Source organism: Drosophila miranda (assembly GCF_003369915.1).
Source record: "Drosophila miranda strain MSH22 chromosome Y unlocalized genomic scaffold, D.miranda_PacBio2.1 Contig_Y1_pilon, whole genome shotgun sequence".
NCBI lineage: Eukaryota > Metazoa > Arthropoda > Insecta > Diptera > Drosophilidae > Drosophila > Drosophila miranda.
Genome location: NW_022881603.1, coordinates 36868208 through 36891697, shown reverse-complemented (window position 1 = coordinate 36891697; position 23490 = coordinate 36868208). Strand labels below are relative to the sequence as shown.

Below are 23490 nucleotides of genomic sequence, written 5' to 3'. Positions count from 1 at the left end.
TTTAGAAAATAAACTGAAATTACTTTATAACATGATGAAGAAAAAAGTGGTCAAAAGTCTAAGTCAGCAGTTTTGATGAAGACTGCCAGCTCTCTGAGATGTAGCGGCTCTTTTTTTTATTAATAATTGATGTAAATTGTTATAATATTTAAAGATTTTGAATTTCCTTCTGAGACCGGCAAATCTTTGGCAATCGAAGATCAGGTGTTCGGCATATTCAGTTACATTGCACGTTTCGCAGATATTTGAGTCAATTGCTTTGATTCTGTGTAGGAAGACTTTGTCGTATGTGTGTCCCGTCATAAGTCTGTTAATGGTCTTGATGCTTTTAGCATTCCATTTAAGAGAAAAATGCCAGGGTTTACTGGGTATGTCTGGAAATATGTCTATGAGGCTGGATCCCTTCGTCCTACACTTCGTCCTGTAGTCCTCATTCCATTTGTAAACTAAAAAGTTCCTAATTTCTCTTTGAGCCTCCTTGTAGCTGTATTTTATATTTATTGTAAACCCCTCACTTGTAGCAGCCTTTGCTGCTATGTCAGTCTTTTCGTTGATGGCCACACCCTTGTGACCAGGGACCCATAGAATGTCAAGTTTCTGAATGTCTGATTGGTTAATTATGTTGTGAATATCATTCACTAGGTACGAGTCTGTATTCTTATTTTTAATTAAATTAATAGCTCCTAATCCATCACTTAAAATCAAAGCCTTTTTGTAATTATATTTAAGACATAGTTCGCAGGCCTTTTTAAGTCCTACGAGTTCGACACCTACTGAGGATAATCTGTTTTCTATTTTGTACTTGTGGATATTTCCACTAGGCCATTCTACTATTCCTATGCCACATGTACTTTCTGTAACTGAGGCATCTGTTGATAGAATGTTCCAGTCGTCCTTTCTGTACTTGTTCAGAATCTCATAAAATATAGTTTTTATACCCGATACTCAAAATGAGTATTGGGGTATATTAGATTTGTGGTAAAAGTGGATGTGTGTAACGTCCAGAAGGAATCGTTTCCGACCCGATAAAGTATATATATTCTTGATCAGCATCAATAGCCGAGTCGATTGAGCCCTGTCTGTCTGTCCGTCTGTCCGTCTGTCCGTCCGTCCGTCTGTCCATCCCCTTCAGCGCCTAGTGCTCAAAGACTATAAGAGCTAGAGCAACGATGTTTTGGACCCAGACTTCTGTGATATGTCACTGCTACAAAAATATTTCAAAACTTCGCCCCGCCCACTTCCGCCCCCACAAAGGACGAAAATCTGTGGCATCCACAATTTTAAAGATATGAGAAAACCAAAAACGTAGAATTGTAGAGAATGACCATATCTTTAAGACTGCGGAATCTGAATTGGATCGTATTATTATTATAGCCAGCATCAAGAAAACAATTTCATTTTTTTCTCGCCCTGTCTCTCTCTAACACACACCTAGCATAGGCGGCTTTGCTTAGAGTAAAACATTAGCGCCTAGATCTCAGAGACTACAAAAGCTAGAGCAACCAAATTTGGTATCCACACTCCTAATATATCGGACCGAGACGAGTTTGTTTCAAAATTTCGCCACACCCCCTTCCGCCCCCGCAAAGGACGAAAATCTGGGGATATTCAAAAATCTCAGAGACTATTAAGGCTAGAGTAACCAAATTTGGTATTTGGTATCTAACTCCTGTTAGATCTTACTATAAAACGTGTATCTCAAAATTTCCCCCCCCCTCTTCCGCCCACACAAAGGACGAAAATCTGTTGCATCCACAATATTGCACATTCGAGAAAACTAAAAACGCAGAATCATAGATAATGACCATATCTATCAGATTGCTGAATCTGGATCAGATCAGATCATTTTTATAGCCAATAGGCTATACGACGTCACGCTCAGACTGATTTTCTGTCTCTCTCGCACGCACTCTTTGTCGTGTCGTTTAATATAAGCGGCGTCTGCCGGAGGAGAGCCATACTGACTTAGTATCGGGTATAACTGTAGAGTTGCGGTGTCCGCAGCAACTCACAACGTTCCCCTTCGTTTTTTTCCTTTATTTGATTGATGTACTTAATTAAAAAAAAAATATAAAACAAGGCTTTGAAATTGAAACATAATTTTCAGAATTAAATAATACTATACATATAAACAAAAACGTAACTTTAAATAATAAATGATAGATAAACTACATAAACTCGATGGATGGCCCAAGACGCGGATTGCGGCTCATTTTCTGCTGGGCCCTGGTCTACGGAACGTGTTTCCCCTGAAGCTTCGATCGACATGTCCTCCTCGCAATCCTCTAGCTTATCGCCGCCAAAGGGCTCATCATCGCTAATAGTGCCTTCTTCGTAGGTGAATTTGAAGTGCCGTACATTTTTCTTTGTACTGAAAATAACTCCACGACTTTCACGCTTGCTGGTCCCTGGTTTTTTCAGAATCGACTGTCGTCCCTTATTGGGAGGGGGGGTATGATTAAGAGCGTTTTGTTCGGCTGCGGCCAATATAGCAGACTTGAGCAGAGTGTTGCCACCATTGGAAGAACGGCTCTCGCCTACAGACATGCGCAGGACGGTGCGAGCAGGAGAGAAGGACCGACGGTCGCGTACTACGATCACACGCTGAGTGCTGCTGCGAGATGGAGTTTGCGGGGCATCGTCCGCTGATACCACATCCGCCTTAGCCTTTTTCATTTCAGCATGGGCCTTGCGGAGTAATTGCATCAAGTTACTGCTGGCCTTGACCTTGGGCTTAGCGTTTAAATTGTTGCCCAGCTTAGACTTTGGTTTGGCCACAGGCTTGGCTGGTATTTTCGATTCCTCAACTGCATCGGGGTCCTGCCAATTGTTCTGTTTCCATCGCTTCAAGTTATCAAAGCGCTTGTCAACATTCTCACTCTGGAGTCGCAGCATGTCCCACCACCCTTCCAGATCCTCTGCCTGGACGGGTTTCGTCTCCTCGCTGCCATCGTAGGGTCGATGGTTCTTGCCCGTAGCTCCCGCCTCGCAACGGTCAATCAGACCGCTGAACTGCATAAATTTCTTGGTAGAGAGCAAATTTGTCTGTCCAATGGCCACATTGATCATATCTATGCCGCCCGTCTCAACCAGATGCGCCTCATTCTCCTTGCTATAGGCTTCCCACTCGCTGCAGATATCTCGCAGTCGTCGAATCTCATTCTCCAGCTGTATGCGAAAGTAGAGCACCGACTCGAGGGCCCGCCGATTGGCAACAGGATACTCCTCACCGGGCAAATACATGCTGTTTCGCTTCTCACGATCACAGCGAGAGTTGACTTTACCGCGCGAGACGCTCACATATGGACTTAAGTAGTTGGGCTTCTCATCGGAAATCCTGCGAGGAGGGGTTTGCTCCGCAGCTGCCTTCAGAGTAGAATTTTCTTGTTCTTTATCATCTGGATCTGGAAACCAATAATATTACATTTTACTCCATTTTATTCCTGTTGTACTTACCCTTAGCCAGATATGGATCCAAGATCAAACTCTCTTCAGCTGCCGTTTTTATCAAAGAGTACCTAGAAAAGTCAAATTTCCGCTTCGCTTTCGAATCTCAGTGGCTGCTCATTGGACCCACTGGACTCAGATTTGAAATCTCACCCAAGGCTTCTATCATTTCTTGACTGCAATTGTTCGTCTTGCACTGCGTGAATGTGGCCAGAGCAGGGAAACTTATCTTCTCTTCCAGCGGCGTATTGGGAGGCAGTGGGAGTTCAGTGGTCCCAGCCTCAACCAACTCTCTCATCAGCTCCGGCCGATTTCGAAAATTCTTTTGAAGACCTACGTACTTGCTGACGTTGCTCTTGGCCTTCATTCTGGTCGACAATTGGCTGGCAAGCTTGTTTTTTATTGCCGGCCCTTTTGCTACTGCGGTCGACTTAAATTTTCCCGCAGCTCCCCCTCCGCCGCCTCCTTGAATGGGCTTTGGTTTCACTGCTGGTATTTTTAAGGTGGGCTTACTCACGGCCGGCTTTTCGAATGGTTGCGTCCTCACATTTGGCAAATGAACAACCCCATTTGCAGAAGGTCCAACGACCAAATCTGCTGCCTTGGGCTTTGGGCCTGCTGTAGGCTTCAAGGGCAATGCACGTGAAGGTGCAGGCTTCACTGTGGCTGGCTGGACATTCCTAGCTGATGTTTGATGTTTGATGTTTGGGTCTTCACAGTGACCGGTTGAGGACGCGACGTTGCATGTTGCAGCTTTGCCATGGTTGCCGCAGGCTGAGTGCGCAATCTGGATGGATGACCCTGGGTACGCAATTGGGTTGCCAAAGGCTTTTTGGCGGCACAAATGCCGGAGCGTTCTCCTGCTCTTTCTGGGGGTTTGTCGCAGGTTTAAGTGTTTCGGTTTTATATGTGAACATCTTTTGACCACGACGAGAAATTTGCTCATTCTTTGTTTGTTCCTTCCTGGCAGACTTCCAATCCACGAAGCGCTTTATGTAAAGGTCCCGGGTGGGGTTCCTCTGCTGCTGAGGCAGCTCTGGTTTTCGATTCTCCTTAGGAGGAGCGACATAGGTAAGGCGTGGCTGCGCCTCCTCTGAGGGCGGTATAGGTGCCGCACGCTTGACGGGAGTTGGACTAACACTAATAATGCGGTTGCTTTGAAAACGATCCTCGCGCTGTTTTGCACGCGCCGCATCATGTAGTTCCCGGTTCTGCTCATTGAAATTGCGTGGGCTGAAAGCAAGTGATTGCTGTTTATATAATTCCCTGTGGCGCTGCATTATGACGTCGAGCAGTAATTATTTAGGAGTTTAAAAAAAATGGAGGGACGCTTCTTAAGAATGGCGCCTTTTCAGCGTGCCATACCGATGAAAAAACGAACTTAGCCCACTTAAGCCCCTTTATTTAAACTGGATAACAACTCGAGTTAGACCGCGGAAAATAATACTAATAATAATAATATTTACCTCTTTTTTACCTGGCAAGGAAACTTTTTTTGATAGATTGGGGACTTGGAATTTGTTTAACAATTTAATCTGGTATTTTGTATGCAGGTTTTTTAAAGGTAGTGCTTTTTTTACACAATAATTTTTAGCGGTATATTTTTCAAAATTTTCACTTTGAAAACTCGTGAAAATTCTAAACAAATCCAATAAGAATGACTAGCAAAAGTTGGCTACTATTTTAGAAAAATAATCTATCAATCGGATAAACTTCATGTTCAGCTATAAAGTCCTAGCAAGCTAATAATATCAAATCACAGAACGATTAGCCCATTGTATGCCAAAGGGGTATTTTAATATTGCACCGAAAATAGTGAAAATCGTGGATATAGTGGGTTTTTTTTTGTGAGTAAAAGAAGGGATAGGAGGTATCTACAATGACTGTTTAAATAGAGGGGTCTTAAGTGGGTATATGTGGCATATTTCAGACCGTATATTTTATCGCCAAGTCACTTAGTACACTAATTTTCTTGCCACAATGTCTGGTTCACACACCTTGCAAAATATAAAAATACTTTCCATAGTATTTTACAGTATATTAAGGTTATGCACTCACATTGGCCAATGCCCCAATGTAGAAGTCGTGTAAAAATGCAATTTAGAGCCACATCGATTATTAATGCGGGAAATCATCGAAATCTTGATCACTTGCCATCAAAATCTCAATGTTTTCAAAAATATAAAAAAAGGAATGTAAAAATATGCATAACGGGGGTTTTTCACACTGGCGCTTCCATGGGGCTTATATGGAAAAGAACGGGCCAACAATTTTGAAAAGTACACATATTCCCCTTTATAAAAATGATTTAAATATGTAGCAAATGGGTAGTTACCATGTAAAGAAATAAACTTAGTGGAAATTGTTGACATTTTTTATTGAAACCTTATTTTATAAACAATGCCAATAAAGATGGTACTTAAAATTAGCCACTTTTATATAAAATTGATTAGATTATCGGTTAAAAATATGTGTTCAGTGCTGATAGTCGTTGCTAGCTAGTATTCAACCAAAAGCAATTTATTTATTTTTTTTTTTTTTTTTTTTTTTTAAATCATCTTAATGATGATCGGAATTTTGATCGTAGCACTTTAGCCACATTGATCAGATACTGGTGATGTATTTTGGCGAGTTTATAAAAAAAAAGAGGAAAATTACTTAACTGTTTTAGAAAATAAACTGAAATTACTTTATAACATGATGAAGAAAAAAGTGGTCAAAAGTTTAAGTCAGCAGTTTTGATGAAGACTGCCAGCTCTCTGAGATGTAGCGGCTCTTTTTTTTATTAATAATTGATGTAAATTGTTATAATATTTAAAGATTTTGAATTTCCTTCTGAGCCCGGCAAATCTTTGGCAATCGAAGATCAGGTGTTCGGCATATTCAGTTACATTGCACGTTTCGCAGATATTTGAGTCAATTGCTTTGATTCTGTGTAGGAAGACTTTGTCGTATGTGTGTCCCGTCATAAGTCTGTTAATGGTCTTGATGCTTTTAGCATTCCATTTAAGAGAAAAATGCCAGGGTTTACTGGGTATGTCTGGAAATATGTCTATGAGGCTGGATCCCTTCGTCCTACACTTCGTCCTGTAGTCCTCATTCCATTTGTATACTAAAAAGTTCCTAATTTCTCTTTGAGCCTCCTTGTAGCTGTATTTTATATTTATTGTAAACCCCTCACTTGTAGCAGCCTTTGCTGCTATGTCAGTCTTTTCGTTGATGGCCACACCCTTGTGACCAGGGACCCATAGAATGTCAAGTTTCTGAATGTCTGATTGGTTAATTATGTTGTGAATATCATTCACTAGGTACGAGTCTGTATTCTTATTTTTAATTAAATTAATAGCTCCTAATCCATCACTTAAAATCAAAGCCTTTTTATACCCGATACTCAAAATGAGTATTGGGGTATATTAGATTTGTGGTAAAAGTGGATGTGTGTAACGTCCAGAAGGAATCGTTTCCGACCCCATAAAGTATATATATTCTTGATCAGCATCAATAGCCGAGTCGATTGAGCCCTGTCTGTCTGTCCGTCTGTCCGTCCGTCCGTCCGTCCGTCCGTCCCCTTCAGCGCCTAGTGCTCAAAGACTATAAGAGCTAGAGCAACGATGTTTTGGATCCAGACTTCTGTGATATGTCACTGCTACAAAAATATGTCAAAACTTCGCCCCGCCCACTTCCGCCCCACAAAGGACGAAAATCTGTGGCATCCACATTTTTAAAGATACGATAAAACCAAAAACGCAGAATCGGTGAAGATGACCATATCTTCTAAAGTGCAAAATCTGAACCAGATCGTATAATGATTATAGCCAGAATCAAGAAAACAATTTCATTCTTTCTCGCTCTGTCTCTCTCTAACACACAGGTTTCATGGTCGGTTTTGTCAATTGCAAATTATGAGTTCAAGGATCTCAGAACCTATAAGAGCCAGAGCAACCAAATTTGGTATCCACACTCCTGTGATATCGGACCTTGACCGTTTCGTGTCCAAATTTCGCCACACCCCCTTCCGCCCCGCAAAGGACGAAAATCTGGGGCATCCACAAATCTCAGAGACTATTAAGGCTAGAGTAACCAAATTTGGTATCCGCACTTCTGTTAGATCTCACTATAAAACGTATATCTCAGAATTTCGTCCCACCCCCTTCCGCCCCAACAAAAGACGAAAATCTGTTGCATCCACAATATTGCACATTCGAGAAAACTAAAAACGCAGAATCATAGATAATGACCATATCTATCAGATTGCTGAATCTGGATCAGATCGGATCATTTTTGTAGCCAAAAGCAAGAAGTCAATTTTCAGTGGCTACGCAGCGCCCGACGTCACGCTCAGACTGATTTTCTGTCTCTCTCGCACGCAATCTTTGTCGTGTGGTTCAATATTAGCGGCGTCTGCCGCAGGAGAGCCATACTGACTAAGTATCGGGTATAACTGTAGAGTTGCGGTGTCCGCAGCAACTCACAACGTTCCACCTCGTCTATTTTGTACTTGTGGATATTTCCACTAGGCCATTCTACTATTCCTATGCCACATGTACTTTCTGTAACTGAGGCATCTGTTGATAGAATGTTCCAGTCGTCCTTTCTGTACTTGTTCAGAATCTCATAAAATATAGTTTTTATACCCGATACTCAAAATGAGTATTGGGGTATATTAGATTTGTGGTAAAAGTGGATGTTTGTAACGTCCAGAAGGAATCGTTTCCGACCCGATAAAGTATATATATTCTTGATCAGCATCAATAGCCGAGTCGATTGAGCCCTGTCTGTCTGTCCGTCTGTCCGTCCGTCCGTCTGTCCATCCCCTTCAGCGCCTAGTGCTCAAAGACTATAAGAGCTAGAGCAACGATGTTTTGGACCCAGACTTCTGTGATATGTCACTGCTACAAAAATATTTCAAAACTTCGCCCCGCCCACTTCCGCCCCCACAAAGGACGAAAATCTGTGGCATCCACAATTTTAAAGATATGAGAAAACCAAAAACGTAGAATTGTAGAGAATGACCATATCTTTAAGACTGCGGAATCTGAATTGGATCGTATTACTATTATAGCCAGCATCAAGAAAACAATTTCATTTTTTTCTCGCCCTGTCTCTCTCTAACACACACCTAGCATAGGCGGCTTTGCTTAGAGTAAAACATTAGCGCCTAGATCTCAGAGACTACAAAAGCTAGAGCAACCAAATTTGGTATCCACACTCCTAATATATCGGACCGAGACGAGTTTGTTTCAAAATTTCGCCACACCCCCTTCCGCCCCCGCAAAGGACGAAAATCTGGGGATATTCAAAAATCTCAGAGACTATTAAGGCTAGAGTAACCAAATTTGGTATTTGGTATCTAACTCCTGTTAGATCTTACTATAAAACGTGTATCTCAAAATTTCACCCCACCTCTTCCGCCCACACAAAGGACGAAAATCTGTTGCATCCACAATATTGCACATTCGAGAAAACTAAAAACGCAGAATCATAGATAATGACCATATCTATCAGATTGCTGAATCTGGATCAGATCAGATCATTTTTATAGCCAATAGGCTATACGACGTCACGCTCAGACTGATTTTCTGTCTCTCTCGCACGCACTCTTTGTCGTGTCGTTTAATATAAGCGGCGTCTGCCGGAGGAGAGCCATACTGACTTAGTATCGGGTATAACTGTAGAGTTGCGGTGTCCGCAGCAACTCACAACGTTCCCCCTCGTTTTTTTCCTTTATTTGATTGATGTACTTAATTAAAAAAAAAATATAAAACAAGGCTTTGAAATTGAAACATAATTTTCAGAATTAAATAATACTATACATATAAACAAAAACGTAACTTTAAATAATAAATGATAGATAAACTACATAAACTCGATGGATGGCCCAAGACGCGGATTGCGGCTCATTTTCTGCTGGGCCCTGGTCTACGGAACGTGTTTCCCCTGAAGCTTCGATCGACATGTCCTCCTCGCAATCCTCTAGCTTATCGCCGCCAAAGGGCTCATCATCGCTAATAGTGCCTTCTTCGTAGGTGAATTTGAAGTGCCGTACATTTTTCTTTGTACTGAAAATAACTCCACGACTTTCACGCTTGCTGGTCCCTGGTTTTTTCAGAATCGACTGTCGTCCCTTATTGGGAGGGGGGGTATGATTAAGAGCGTTTTGTTCGGCTGCGGCCAATATAGCAGACTTGAGCAGAGTGTTGCCACCATTGGAAGAACGGCTCTCGCCTACAGACATGCGCAGGACGGTGCGAGCAGGAGAGAAGGACCGACGGTCGCGTACTACGATCACACGCTGAGTGCTGCTGCGAGATGGAGTTTGCGGGGCATCGTCCGCTGATACCACATCCGCCTTAGCCTTTTTCATTTCAGCATGGGCCTTGCGGAGTAATTGCATCAAGTTACTGCTGGCCTTGACCTTGGGCTTAGCGTTTAAATTGTTGCCCAGCTTAGACTTTGGTTTGGCCACAGGCTTGGCTGGTATTTTCGATTCCTCAACTGCATCGGGGTCCTGCCAATTGTTCTGTTTCCATCGCTTCAAGTTATCAAAGCGCTTGTCAACATTCTCACTCTGGAGTCGCAGCATGTCCCACCACCCTTCCAGATCCTCTGCCTGGACGGGTTTCGTCTCCTCGCTGCCATCGTAGGGTCGATGGTTCTTGCCCGTAGCTCCCGCCTCGCAACGGTCAATCAGACCGCTGAACTGCATCAATTTCTTGGTAGAGAGCAAATTTGTCTGTCCAATGGCCACATTGATCATATCTATGCCGCCCGTCTCAACCAGATGCGCCTCATTCTCCTTGCTATAGGCTTCCCACTCGCTGCAGATATCTCGCAGTCGTCGAATCTCATTCTCCAGCTGTATGCGAAAGTAGAGCACCGACTCGAGGGCCCGCCGATTGGCAACAGGATACTCCTCACCGGGCAAATACATGCTGTTTCGCTTCTCAAAATCACAGCGAGAGTTGACTTTACCGCGCGAGACGCTCACATATGGACTTAAGTAGTTGGGCTTCTCATCGGAAATCCTGCGAGGAGGGGTTTGCTCCGCAGCTGCCTTCAGAGTAGAATTTTCTTGTTCTTTATCATCTGGATCTGGAAACCAATAATATTACATTTTACTCCATTTTATTCCTGTTGTACTTACCCTTAGCCAGATATGGATCCAAGATCAAACTCTCTTCAGCTGCCGTTTTTATCAAAGAGTACCTAGAAAAGTCAAATTTCCGCTTCGCTTTCGAATCTCAGTGGCTGCTCATTGGACCCACTGGACTCAGATTTGAAATCTCACCCAAGGCTTCTATCATTTCTTGACTGCAATTGTTCGTCTTGCACTGCGTGAATGTGGCCAGAGCAGGGAAACTTATCTTCTCTTCCAGCGGCGTATTGGGAGGCAGTGGGAGTTCAGTGGTCCCAGCCTCAACCAACTCTCTCATCAGCTCCGGCCGATTTCGAAAATTCTTTTGAAGACCTACGTACTTGCTGACGTTGCTCTTGGCCTTCATTCTGGTCGACAATTGGCTGGCAAGCTTGTTTTTTATTGCCGGCCCTTTTGCTACTGCGGTCGACTTAAATTTTCCCGCAGCTCCCCCTCCGCCGCCTCCTTGAATGGGCTTTGGTTTCACTGCTGGTATTTTTAAGGTGGGCTTACTCACGGCCGGCTTTTCGAATGGTTGCGTCCTCACATTTGGCAAATGAACAACCCCATTTGCAGAAGGTCCAACGACCAAATCTGCTGCCTTGGGCTTTGGGCCTGCTGTAGGCTTCAAGGGCAATGCACGTGAAGGTGCAGGCTTCACTGTGGCTGGCTGGACATTCCTAGCTGATGTTTGATGTTTGATGTTTGGGTCTTCACAGTGACCGGTTGAGGACGCGACGTTGCATGTTGCAGCTTTGCCATGGTTGCCGCAGGCTGAGTGCGCAATCTGGATGGATGACCCTGGGTACGCAATTGGGTTGCCAAAGGCTTTTTGGCGGCACAAATGCCGGAGCGTTCTCCTGCTCTTTCTGGGGGTTTGTCGCAGGTTTAAGTGTTTCGGTTTTATATGTGAACATCTTTTGACCACGACGAGAAATTTGCTCATTCTTTGTTTGTTCCTTCCTGGCAGACTTCCAATCCACGAAGCGCTTTATGTAAAGGTCCCGGGTGGGGTTCCTCTGCTGCTGAGGCAGCTCTGGTTTTCGATTCTCCTTAGGAGGAGCGACATAGGTAAGGCGTGGCTGCGCCTCCTCTGAGGGCGGTATAGGTGCCGCACGCTTGACGGGAGTTGGACTAACACTAATAATGCGGTTGCTTTGAAAACGATCCTCGCGCTGTTTTGCACGCGCCGCATCATGTAGTTCCCGGTTCTGCTCATTGAAATTGCGTGGGCTGAAAGCAAGTGATTGCTGTTTATATAATTCCCTGTGGCGCTGCATTATGACGTCGAGCAGTAATTATTTAGGAGTTTAAAAAAAATGGAGGGACGCTTCTTAAGAATGGCGCCTTTTCAGCGTGCCATACCGATGAAAAAACGAACTTAGCCCACTTAAGCCCCTTTATTTAAACTGGATAACAACTCGAGTTAGACCGCGGAAAATAATACTAATAATAATAATATTTACCTCTTTTTTACCTGGCAAGGAAACTTTTTTTGATAGATTGGGGACTTGGAATTTGTTTAACAATTTAATCTGGTATTTTGTATGCAGGTTTTTTAAAGGTAGTGCTTTTTTTACACAATAATTTTTAGCGGTATATTTTTCAAAATTTTCACTTTGAAAACTCGTGAAAATTCTAAACAAATCCAATAAGAATGACTAGCAAAAGTTGGCTACTATTTTAGAAAAATAATCTATCAATCGGATAAACTTCATGTTCAGCTATAAAGTCCTAGCAAGCTAATAATATCAAATCACAGAACGATTAGCCCATTGTATGCCAAAGGGGTATTTTAATATTGCACCGAAAATAGTGAAAATCGTGGATATAGTGGGTTTTTTTTTGTGAGTAAAAGAAGGGATAGGAGGTATCTACAATGACTGTTTAAATAGAGGGGTCTTAAGTGGGTATATGTGGCATATTTCAGACCGTATATTTTATCGCCAAGTCACTTAGTACACTAATTTTCTTGCCACAATGTCTGGTTCACACACCTTGCAAAATATAAAAATACTTTCCATAGTATTTTACAGTATATTAAGGTTATGCACTCACATTGGCCAATGCCCCAATGTAGAAGTCGTGTAAAAATGCAATTTAGAGCCACATCGATTATTAATGCGGGAAATCATCGAAATCTTGATCACTTGCCATCAAAATCTCAATGTTTTCAAAAATATAAAAAAAGGAATGTAAAAATATGCATAACGGGGGTTTTTCACACTGGCGCTTCCATGGGGCTTATATGGAAAAGAACGGGCCAACAATTTTGAAAAGTACACATATTCCCCTTTATAAAAATGATTTAAATATGTAGCAAATGGGTAGTTACCATGTAAAGAAATAAACTTAGTGGAAATTGTTGACATTTTTTATTGAAACCTTATTTTATAAACAATGCCAATAAAGATGGTACTTAAAATTAGCCACTTTTATATAAAATTGATTAGATTATCGGTTAAAAATATGTGTTCAGTGCTGATAGTCGTTGCTAGCTAGTATTCAACCAAAAGCAATTTTTTTTTTTTTTTTTTTTTTTTTTTTTAAATCATCTTAATGATGATCGGAATTTTGATCGTAGCACTTTAGCCACATTGATCAGATACTGGTGATGTATTTTGGCGAGTTTATAAAAAAAAAGAGGAAAATTACTTAACTGTTTTAGAAAATAAACTGAAATTACTTTATAACATGATGAAGAAAAAAGTGGTCAAAAGTTTAAGTCAGCAGTTTTGATGAAGACTGCCAGCTCTCTGAGATGTAGCGGCTCTTTTTTTTATTATTAATTGATGTAAATTGTTATAATATTTAAAGATTTTGAATTTCTTCCTGAGCCCGGCAAATCTTTGGCAATCGAAGATCAGGTGTTCGGCATATTCAGTTACATTGCACGTTTCGCAGATATTTGAGTCAATTGCTTTGATTCTGTGTAGGAAGACTTTGTCGTATGTGTGTCCCGTCATAAGTCTGTTAATGGTCTTGATGCTTTTAGCATTCCATTTAAGAGAAAAATGCCAGGGTTTACTGGGTATGTCTGGAAATATGTCTATGAGGCTGGATCCCTTCGTCCTACACTTCGTCCTGTAGTCCTCATTCCATTTGTAAACTAAAAAGTTCCTAATTTCTCTTTGAGCCTCCTTGTAGCTGTATTTTATATTTATTGTAAACCCCTCACTTGTAGCAGCCTTTGCTGCTATGTCAGTCTTTTCGTTGATGGCCACACCCTTGTGACCAGGGACCCATAGAATGTCAAGTTTCTGAATGTCTGATTGGTTAATTATGTTGTGAATATCATTCACTAGGTACGAGTCTGTATTCTTATTTTTAATTAAATTAATAGCTCCTAATCCATCACTTAAAATCAAAGCCTTTTTGTAATTATATTTAAGACATAGTTCGCAGGCCTTTTTAAGTCCTACGAGTTCGACACCTACTGAGGATAATCTGTTTTCTATTTTGTACTTGTGGATATTTCCACTAGGCCATTCTACTATTCCTATGCCACATTGACTTTCTGTAACTGAGGCATCTGTTGATAGAATGTTCCAGTCGTCCTTTCTGTACTTGTTCAGAATCTCATAAAATATAGTTTTTATACCCGATACTCAAAATGAGTATTGGGGTATATTAGATTTGTGGTAAAAGTGGATGTGTGTAACGTCCAGAAGGAATCGTTTCCGACCCGATAAAGTATATATATTCTTGATCAGCATCAATAGCCGAGTCGATTGAGCCCTGTCTGTCTGTCCGTCTGTCCGTCCGTCCGTCTGTCCATCCCCTTCAGCGCCTAGTGCTCAAAGACTATAAGATCTAGAGCAACGATGTTTTGGACCCAGACTTCTGTGATATGTCACTGCTACAAAAATATTTCAAAACTTCGCCCCGCCCACTTCCGCCCCCACAAAGGACGAAAATCTGTGGCATCCACAATTTTAAAGATATGAGAAAACCAAAAACGTAGAATTGTAGAGAATGACCATATCTTTAAGACTGCGGAATCTGAATTGGATCGTATTATTATTATAGCCAGCATCAAGAAAACAATTTCATTTTTTTCTCGCCCTGTCTCTCTCTAACACACACGTAGCATAGGCGGCTTTGCTTAGAGTAAAACATTAGCGCCTAGATCTCAGAGACTACAAAAGCTAGAGCAACCAAATTTGGTATCCACACTCCTAATATATGGGACCGAGACGAGTTTGTTTCAAAATTTCGCCACACCCCCTTCCGCCCCCGCAAAGGACGAAAATCTGGGGATATTCAAAAATCTCAGAGACTATTAAGGCTAGAGTAACCAAATTTGGTATTTGGTATCTAACTCCTGTTAGATCTTACTATAAAACGTGTATCTCAAAATTTCACCCCACCTCTTCCGCCCACACAAAGGACGAAAATCTGTTGCATCCACAATATTGCACATTCGAGAAAACTAAAAACGCAGAATCATAGATAATGACCATATCTATCAGATTGCTGAATCTGGATCAGATCAGATCATTTTTATAGCCAATAGGAACAAATCAATTTGCAGTGGCTACGCAGCGCCCGACGTCACGCTCAGACTGATTTTCTGTCTCTCTCGCACGCACTCTTTGTCGTGTCGTTTAATATAAGCGGCGTCTGCCGGAGGAGAGCCATACTGACTTAGTGTCGGGTATAACTGTAGAGTTGCGGTGTCCGCAGCAACTCACAACGTTCCCCCTCGTTTTTTTCCTTTATTTGATTGATGTACTTAATTAAAAAAAAAATATAAAACAAGGCTTTGAAATTGAAACATAATTTTCAGAATTAAATAATACTATACATAAAAAAAAAAACGTAACTTTAAATAATAAATGATAGATAAACTACATAAACTCGATGGATGGCCCAAGACGCGGATTGCGGCTCATTTTCTGCTGGGCCCTGGTCTACGGAACGTGTTTCCCCTGAAGCTTCGATCGACATTTCCTCCTCGCAATCCTCTAGCTTATCGCCGCCAAAGGGCTCATCATCGCTAATAGTGCCTTCTTCGTAGGTGAATTTGAAGTGCCGTACATTTTTCTTTGTACTGAAAATAACTCCACGACTTTCACGCTTGCTGGTCGCTGGTTTTTTCAGAATCGACTGTCGTCCCTTATTGGGAGGGGGGGTATGATTAAGAGCGTTTTGTTCGGCTGCGGCCAATATAGCAGACTTGAGCAGAGTGTTGCCACCATTGGAAGAACGGCTCTCGCCTACAGACATGCGCAGGACGGTGCGAGCAGGAGAGAAGGACCGACGGTCGCGTACTACGATCACACGCTGAGTCCTGCTGCGAGATGGAGTTTGCGGGGCATCGTCCGCTGATACCACATCCGCCTTAGCCTTTTTCATTTCAGCATGGGCCTTGCGGAGTAATTGCATCAAGTTACTGCTGGCCTTGACCTTGGGCTTAGCGTTTAAATTGTTGCCCAGCTTAGACTTTGGTTTGGCCACAGGCTTGGCTGGTATTTTCGATTCCTCAACTGCATCGGGGTCCTGCCAATTGTTCTGTTTCCATCGCTTCAAGTTATCAAAGCGCTTGTCAACATTCTCACTCTGGAGTCGCAGCATGTCCCACCACCCTTCCAGATCCTCTGCCTGGACGGGTTTCGTCTCCTCGCTGCCATCGTAGGGTCGATGGTTCTTGCCCGTAGCTCCCGCCTCGCAACGGTCAATCAGACCGCTGAACTGCATCAATTTCTTGGTAGAGAGCAAATTTGTCTGTCCAATGGCCACATTGATCATATCTATGCCGCCCGTCTCAACCAGATGCGCCTCATTCTCCTTGCTATAGGCTTCCCACTCGCTGCAGATATCTCGCAGTCGTCGAATCTCATTCTCCAGCTGTATGCGAAAGTAGAGCACCGACTCGAGGGCCCGCCGATTGGCAACAGGATACTCCTCACCGGGCAAATACATGCTGTTTCGCTTCTCACGATCACAGCGAGAGTTGACTTTACCGCGCGAGACGCTCACATATGGACTTAAGTAGTTGGGCTTCTCATCGGAAATCCTGCGAGGAGGGGTTTGCTCCGCAGCTGCCTTCAGAGTAGAATTTTCTTGTTCTTTATCATCTGGATCTGGAAACCAATAATATTACATTTTACTCCATTTTATTCCTGTTGTACTTACCCTTAGCCAGATATGGATCCAAGATCAAACTCTCTTCAGCTGCCGTTTTTATCAAAGAGTACCTAGAAAAGTCAAATTTCCGCTTCGCTTTCGAATCTCAGTGGCTGCTCATTGGACCCACTGGACTCAGATTTGAAATCTCACCCAAGGCTTCTATCATTTCTTGACTGCAATTGTTCGTCTTGCACTGCGTGAATGTGGCCAGAGCAGGGAAACTTATCTTCTCTTCCAGCGGCGTATTGGGAGGCAGTGGGAGTTCAGTGGTCCCAGCCTCAACCAACTCTCTCATCAGCTCCGGCCGATTTCGAACATTCTTTTGAAGACCTACGTACTTGCTGACGTTGCTCTTGGCCTTCATTCTGGTCGACAATTGGCTGGCAAGCTTGTTTTTTATTGCCGGCCCTTTTGCTACTGCGGTCGACTTAAATTTTCCCGCAGCTCCCCCTCCGCCGCCTCCTTGAATGGGCTTTGGTTTCACTGCTGGTATTTTTAAGGTGGGCTTACTCACGGCCGGCTTTTCGAATGGTTGCGTCCTCACATTTGGCAAATGAACAACCCCATTTGCAGAAGGTCCAACGACCAAATCTGCTGCCTTGGGCTTTGGGCCTGCTGTAGGCTTCAAGGGCAATGCACGTGAAGGTGCAGGCTTCACTGTGGCTGGCTGGACATTCCTTGCTGATGTTTGATGTTTCATGTTTGATGTTTGGGTCTTCACAGTGACCGGTTGAGGACGCGACGTTGCATGTTGCAGCTTTGCCATGGTTGCCGCAGGCTGAGCGCGCAATCTGGATGGATGACCCTGGGTACGCAATTGGGTTGCCAAAGGCTGTTTCCTCTCCGCTGCCGTCTGCGTACACTGAGTTTTTTTTGCCAAAACATATAAGGAGTGCCTTTTTGGCGGCACAAATGCCGGAGCGTTCTCCTGCTCTTTCTGGGGGTTTGTCGCAGGTTTAAGTGTTTCGGTTTTATATGTGAACATCTTTTGACCACGACGAGAAATTTGCTCATTCTTTGTTTGTTCCTTCCTGGCAGCCTTCCAATCCACGAAGCGCTTTATGTAAAGGTCCCGGGTGGGGTTCCTCTGCTGCTGAGGCAGCTCTGGTTTTCGATTCTCCTTAGGAGGAGCGACATAGGTAAGGCGTGGCTGCGCCTCCTCTGAGGGCGGTATAGGTGCCGCACGCTTGACGGGAGTTGGACTAACACTAATAATGCGGTTGCTTTGAAAACGATCCTCGCGCTGTTTTGCACGCGCCGCATTCTGGAGTTCCCGGTTCTGCTCATTGAAATTGCGTGGGCTGAAAGCAAGTGATTGCTGTTTATATAATTCCCTGTGGCGCTGCATTATGACGTCGAGCAGTAATTATTTAGGAGTTTAAAAAAAATGGAGGGACGCTTCTTAAGAATGGCGCCTTTTCAGCGTGCCATACCGATGAAAAAACGAACTTAGCCCACTTAAGCCCCTTTATTTAAACTGGATAACAACTCGAGTTAGACCGCGGAAAATAATACTAATAATAATAATATTTACCTCTTTTTTACCTGGCAAGGAAACTTTTTTTGATAGATTGGGGACTTGGAATTTGTTTAACAATTTAATCTGGTATTTTGTATGCAGGTTTTCTAAAGGTAGTGCTTTTTTTACACAATAATTTTTAGCGGTATATTTTTCAAAATTTTCACTTTGAAAACTCGTGAAAATTCTAAACAAATCCAATAAGAATGACTAGCAAAAGTTGGCTACTATTTTAGAAAAATAATCTATCAATCGGATAAACTTCATGTTCAGCTATAAAGTCCTAGCAAGCTAATAATATCAAATCACAGAACGATGAGTAAAAGAAGGGATAGGAGGTATCTACAATGACTGTTTAAATAGAGGGGTCTTAAGTGGGTATATGTGGCATATTTCAGACCGTATATTTTATCGCCAAGTCACTTAGTACACTAATTTTCTTGCCACAATGTCTGGTTCACACACCTTGCAAAATATAAAAATACTTTCCATAGTATTTTCCAGTATATTAAGGTTATGCACTCACCCTCTTAGCCAATGCCCCAATGTAGAAGTCGTGTAAAAATGCAATTTAGAGCCACATCGATTATTAATGCGGGAAATCATCGAAATCTTGATCACTTGCCATCAAAATCTCAATGTTTTCAAAAGTATAAAAAAAGGAATGTAAAAATATGCATAACGGGGGTTTTTCACACTGGCGCTTCCATGGGGCTTATATGGAAAAGAACGGGCCAACAATTTTGAAAAGTACACATATTCCCCTTTATATAAATGATTTTAATATGTAGCAAATGGGTAGTTACCATGTAAAGAAATTAACTTAGTGGAAATTGTTGACATTTTGTATTGAAACCTTATTTTATAAACAATGCCAATAAAGATGGTACTTAAAATTAGCCACTTTTATATAAAACTGATTAGATTATGGGTTAAAAATATGTGTTCAGTGCTGATAGTCGTTGCTAGCTAGTATTCAACCAAAAGCAATTTTTTTTTTTTTTTTTTTTTTTTTTTTTTTTACGTTAAATTATCTTAAGGATGATCGGAATTTTGATCGTAGCACTGTGCCACATTGATCAGATACTGGTGATGTAGTTTGGCGAGTTTATAAAAAAAAGAGTAAAATTACTTAACTGTTTTAGAAAATAAACTGAAATTACTTTATAACATGATGAAGAAAAAAGTGGTCAAAAGTTTAAGTCAGCAGTTTTGATGAAGACTGCCAGCTCTCTGAGATGTAGCGGCTCTTTTTTTTATTAATAATTGATGTAAATTGTTATAATATTTAAAGATTTTGAATTTCCTTCTGAGCCCGGCAAATCTTTGGCAATCGAAGATCAGGTGTTCGGCATATTCAGTTACATTGCACGTTTCGCAGATATTTGAGTCAATTGCTTTGATTCTGTGTAGGAAGACTTTGTCGTATGTGTGTCCCGTCATAAGTCTGTTAATGGTCTTGATGCTTTTAGCATTCCATTTAAGAGAAAAATGCCAGGGTTTACTGGGTATGTCTGGAAATATGTCTATGAGGCTGGATCCCTTCGTCCTACACTTCGTTCTGTAGTCCTCATTCCATTTGTATACTAAAAAGTTCCTAATTTCTCTTTGAGCCTCCTTGTAGCTGTGTTTTATATTTATTGTAAACCCCTCACTTGTAGCAGCCTTTGCTGCTATGTCAGTCTTTTCGTTGATGGCCACACCCTTGTGACCAGGGACCCATAGAATGTCAAGTTTCTGAATGTCTGATTGGTTAATTATGTTGTGAATATCATTCACTAGGTACGAGTCTGTATTCTTATTTTTAATTAAATTAATAGCTCCTAATCCATCCCTTAAAATCAAAGCCTTTTTGTAATTATATTTAAGACATAGTTCGCAGGCCTTTTTAAGGCCTACGAGTTCGGCACCTACTGAGGATAATCTGTTTTCTATTTTGTACTTGTGGATATTTCCACTAGGCCATTCTACTATTCCTATGCCACATGTACTTTCTGTAACTGAGGCATCTGTTGATAGAATGTTCCAGTCGTCCTTTCTGTACTTGTTCAGAATCTCATAAAATATAGTTTTTATACCCGATACTCAAAATGAGTATTGGGGTATATTAGATTTGTGGTAAAAGTGGATGTGTGTAACGTCCAGAAGGAATCGTTTCCGACCCCATAAAGTATATATATTCTTGATCAGCATCAATAGCCGAGTCGATTGAGCCCTGTCTGTCTGTCCGTCTGTCCGTCTGTCCGTCCGTCCGTCTGTCCGTCCCCTTCAGCGCCTAGTGCTCAAAGACTATAAGAGCTAGAGCAACGATGTTTTGGACCCAGACTTCTGTGATATGTCACTGCTACAAAAATATTTCAAAACTTCGCCCCGCCCACTTCCGCCCCCACAAAGGACGAAAATCTGTGGCATCCACAATTTTAAAGATATGAGAAAACCAAAAACGTAGAATTGTAGAGAATGACCATATCTTTAAGACTGCGGAATCTGAATTGGATCGTATTATTATTATAGCCAGCATCAAGAAAACAATTTCATTTTTTTCTCGCCCTGTCTCTCTCTAACACACACGTAGCATAGGCGGCTTTGCTTAGAGTAAAACATTAGCGCCTAGATCTCAGAGACTACAAAAGCTAGAGCAAACAAATTTGGTATCCACACTCCTAATATATCGGACCGAGACGAGTTTGTTTCAAAATTTCGCCACACCCCCTTCCGCCCCGCAAAGGACGAAAATCTGGGGATATTCAAAAATCTCAGAGACTATTAAGGCTAGAGTAACCAAATTTGGTATTTGGTATCTAACTCCTGTTAGATCTTACTATAAAACGTGTATCTCAAAATTTCACCCCACCTCTTCCGCCCACACAAAGGACGAAAATCTGTTGCATCCACAATATTGCACATTCGAGAAAACTAAAAACGCAGAATCATAGATAATGACCATATCTATCAGATTGCTGAATCTGGATCAGATCAGATCATTTTTATAGCCAATAGGAACAAATCAATTTGCAGTGGCTACGCAGCGCCCGACGTCACGCTCAGACTGATTTTCTGTCTCTCTCGCACGCACTCTTTGTCGTGTCGTTTAATATTAGCGGCGTCTGCCGGAGGAGAGCCATACTGACTTAGTATCGGGTATAACTGTAGAGTTGCGGTGTCCGCAGCAACTCACAACGTTCCCCCTCGTTTTTTTCCTTTATTTGATTGATTGATGTACTTAATTAAAAAAAAAATATAAAACAAGGCTTTGAAATTGAAACATAATTTTCAGAATTAAATAATACTATACATATAAACAAAAACGTAACTTTAAATAATAAATGATAGATAAACTACATAAACTCGATGGATGGCCCAAGACGCGGATTGCGGCTCATTTTCTGCTGGGCCCTGGTCTACGGAACGTGTTTCCCCTGAAGCTTCGATCGACATGTCCTCCTCGCAATCCTCTAGCTTATCGCCGCCAAAGGGCTCATCATCGCTAATAGTGCCTTCTTCGTAGGTGAATTTGAAGTGCCGTACATTTTTCTTTGTACTGAAAATAACTCCACGACTTTCACGCTTGCTGGTCCCTGGTTTTTTCTGAATCGACTGGCGTCCCTTATTGGGAGGGGGGTATGATTAAGAGCGTTTTGTTCGGCTGCGGCCAATATAGCAGACTTGAGCAGAGTGTTGCCACCATTGGAAGAACGGCTCTCGCCTACAGACATGCGCAGGACGGTGCGAGCAGGAGAGAAGGACCGACGGTCGCGTACTACGATCACACGCTGAGTGCTGCTGCGAGATGGAGTTTGCGGGGCATCGTCCGCTGATACCACATCCGCCTTAGCCTTTTTCATTTCAGCATGGGCCTTGCGGAGTAATTGCATCAAGTTACTGCTGGCCTTGACCTTGGGCTTAGCGTTTAAATTGTTGCCCAGCTTAGACTTTGGTTTGGCCACAGGCTTGGCTGGTATTTTCGATTCCTCAACTGCATCGGGGTCCTGCCAATTGTTCTGTTTCCATCGCTTCAAGTTATCAAAGCGCTTGTCAACATTCTCACTCTGGAGTCGCAGCATGTCCCACCACCCTTCCAGATCCTCTGCCTGGACGGGTTTCGTCTCCTCGCTGCCATCGTAGGGTCGATGGTTCTTGCCCGTAGCTCCCGCCTCGCAACGGTCAATCAGACCGCTGAACTGCATCAATTTCTTGGTAGAGAGCAAATTTGTCTGTCCAATGGCCACATTGATCATATCTATGCCGCCCGTCTCAACCAGATGCGCCTCATTCTCCTTGCTATAGGCTTCCCACTCGCTGCAGATATCTCGCAGTCGTCGAATCTCATTCTCCAGCTGTATGCGAAAGTAGAGCACCGACTCGAGGGCCCGCCGATTGGCAACAGGATACTCCTCACCGGGCAAATACATGCTGTTTCGCTTCTCACGATCACAGCGAGAGTTGACTTTACCGCGCGAGACGCTCACATATGGACTTAAGTAGTTGGGCTTCTCATCGGAAATCCTGCGAGGAGGGGTTTGCTCCGCAGCTGCCTTCAGAGTAGAATTTTCTTGTTCTTTATCATCTGGATCTGGAAACCAATAATATTACATTTTACTCCATTTTATTCCTGTTGTACTTACCCTTAGCCAGATATGGATCCAAGATCAAACTCTCTTCAGCTGCCGTTTTTATCAAAGAGTACCTAGAAAAGTCAAATTTCCGCTTCGCTTTCGAATCTCAGTGGCTGCTCATTGGACCCACTGGACTCAGATTTGAAATCTCACCCAAGGCTTCTATCATTTCTTGACTGCAATTGATCGTCTTGCACTGCGTGAATGTGGCCAGAGCAGGGAAACTTATCTTCTCTTCCAGCGGCGTATTGGGAGGCAGTGGGAGTTCAGTGGTCCCAGCCTCAACCAACTCTCTCATCAGCTCCGGCCGATTTCGAACATTCTTTTGAAGACCTACGTACTTGCTGACGTTGCTCTTGGCCTTCATTCTGGTCGACAATTGGCTGGCAAGCTTGTTTTTTATTGCCGGCCCTTTTGCTACTGCGGTCGACTTAAATTTTCCCGCAGCTCCCCCTCCGCCGCCTCCTTGAATGGGCTTTGGTTTCACTGCTGGTATTTTTAAGGTGGGCTTACTCACGGCCGGCTTTTCGAATGGTTGCGTCCTCACATTTGGCAAATGAACAACCCCATTTGCAGAAGGTCCAACGACCAAATCTGCTGCCTTGGGCTTTGGGCCTGCTGTAGGCTTCAAGGGCAATGCA

General features: G+C 42.6%; 1 protein-coding gene and 3 pseudogenes across 1 annotated transcript; all 4 read right to left on the bottom strand.

The window, feature by feature from the left end:
- Positions 1–2082: 2082 nt before the first annotated feature.
- On the bottom strand, positions 2083–5008 carry LOC117191124 (annotated as a pseudogene).
- Positions 5009–9217: 4209 nt separating this feature from the next.
- Positions 9218–12142, bottom strand: LOC117191123 (annotated as a pseudogene).
- A 3158-nt stretch (positions 12143–15300) lies between these two features.
- Positions 15301–18340, bottom strand: LOC117191648 (annotated as a pseudogene).
- Positions 18341–19268: 928 nt separating this feature from the next.
- Positions 19269–23216, bottom strand: LOC117191647 (guanylate kinase-associated protein mars-like). Its single transcript, XM_033396454.1, has 4 exons — positions 23003–23216; positions 21944–22806; positions 21639–21839; positions 19269–19319 (listed from the first exon to the last, which is right to left on the bottom strand). The coding sequence occupies exons 1-4, from the start codon at positions 23214–23216 to the stop codon at positions 19269–19271; spliced, it is 1329 nt and encodes a 442-aa protein (XP_033252345.1).
- Between the last annotated feature and the right edge of the window lie 274 nt (positions 23217–23490).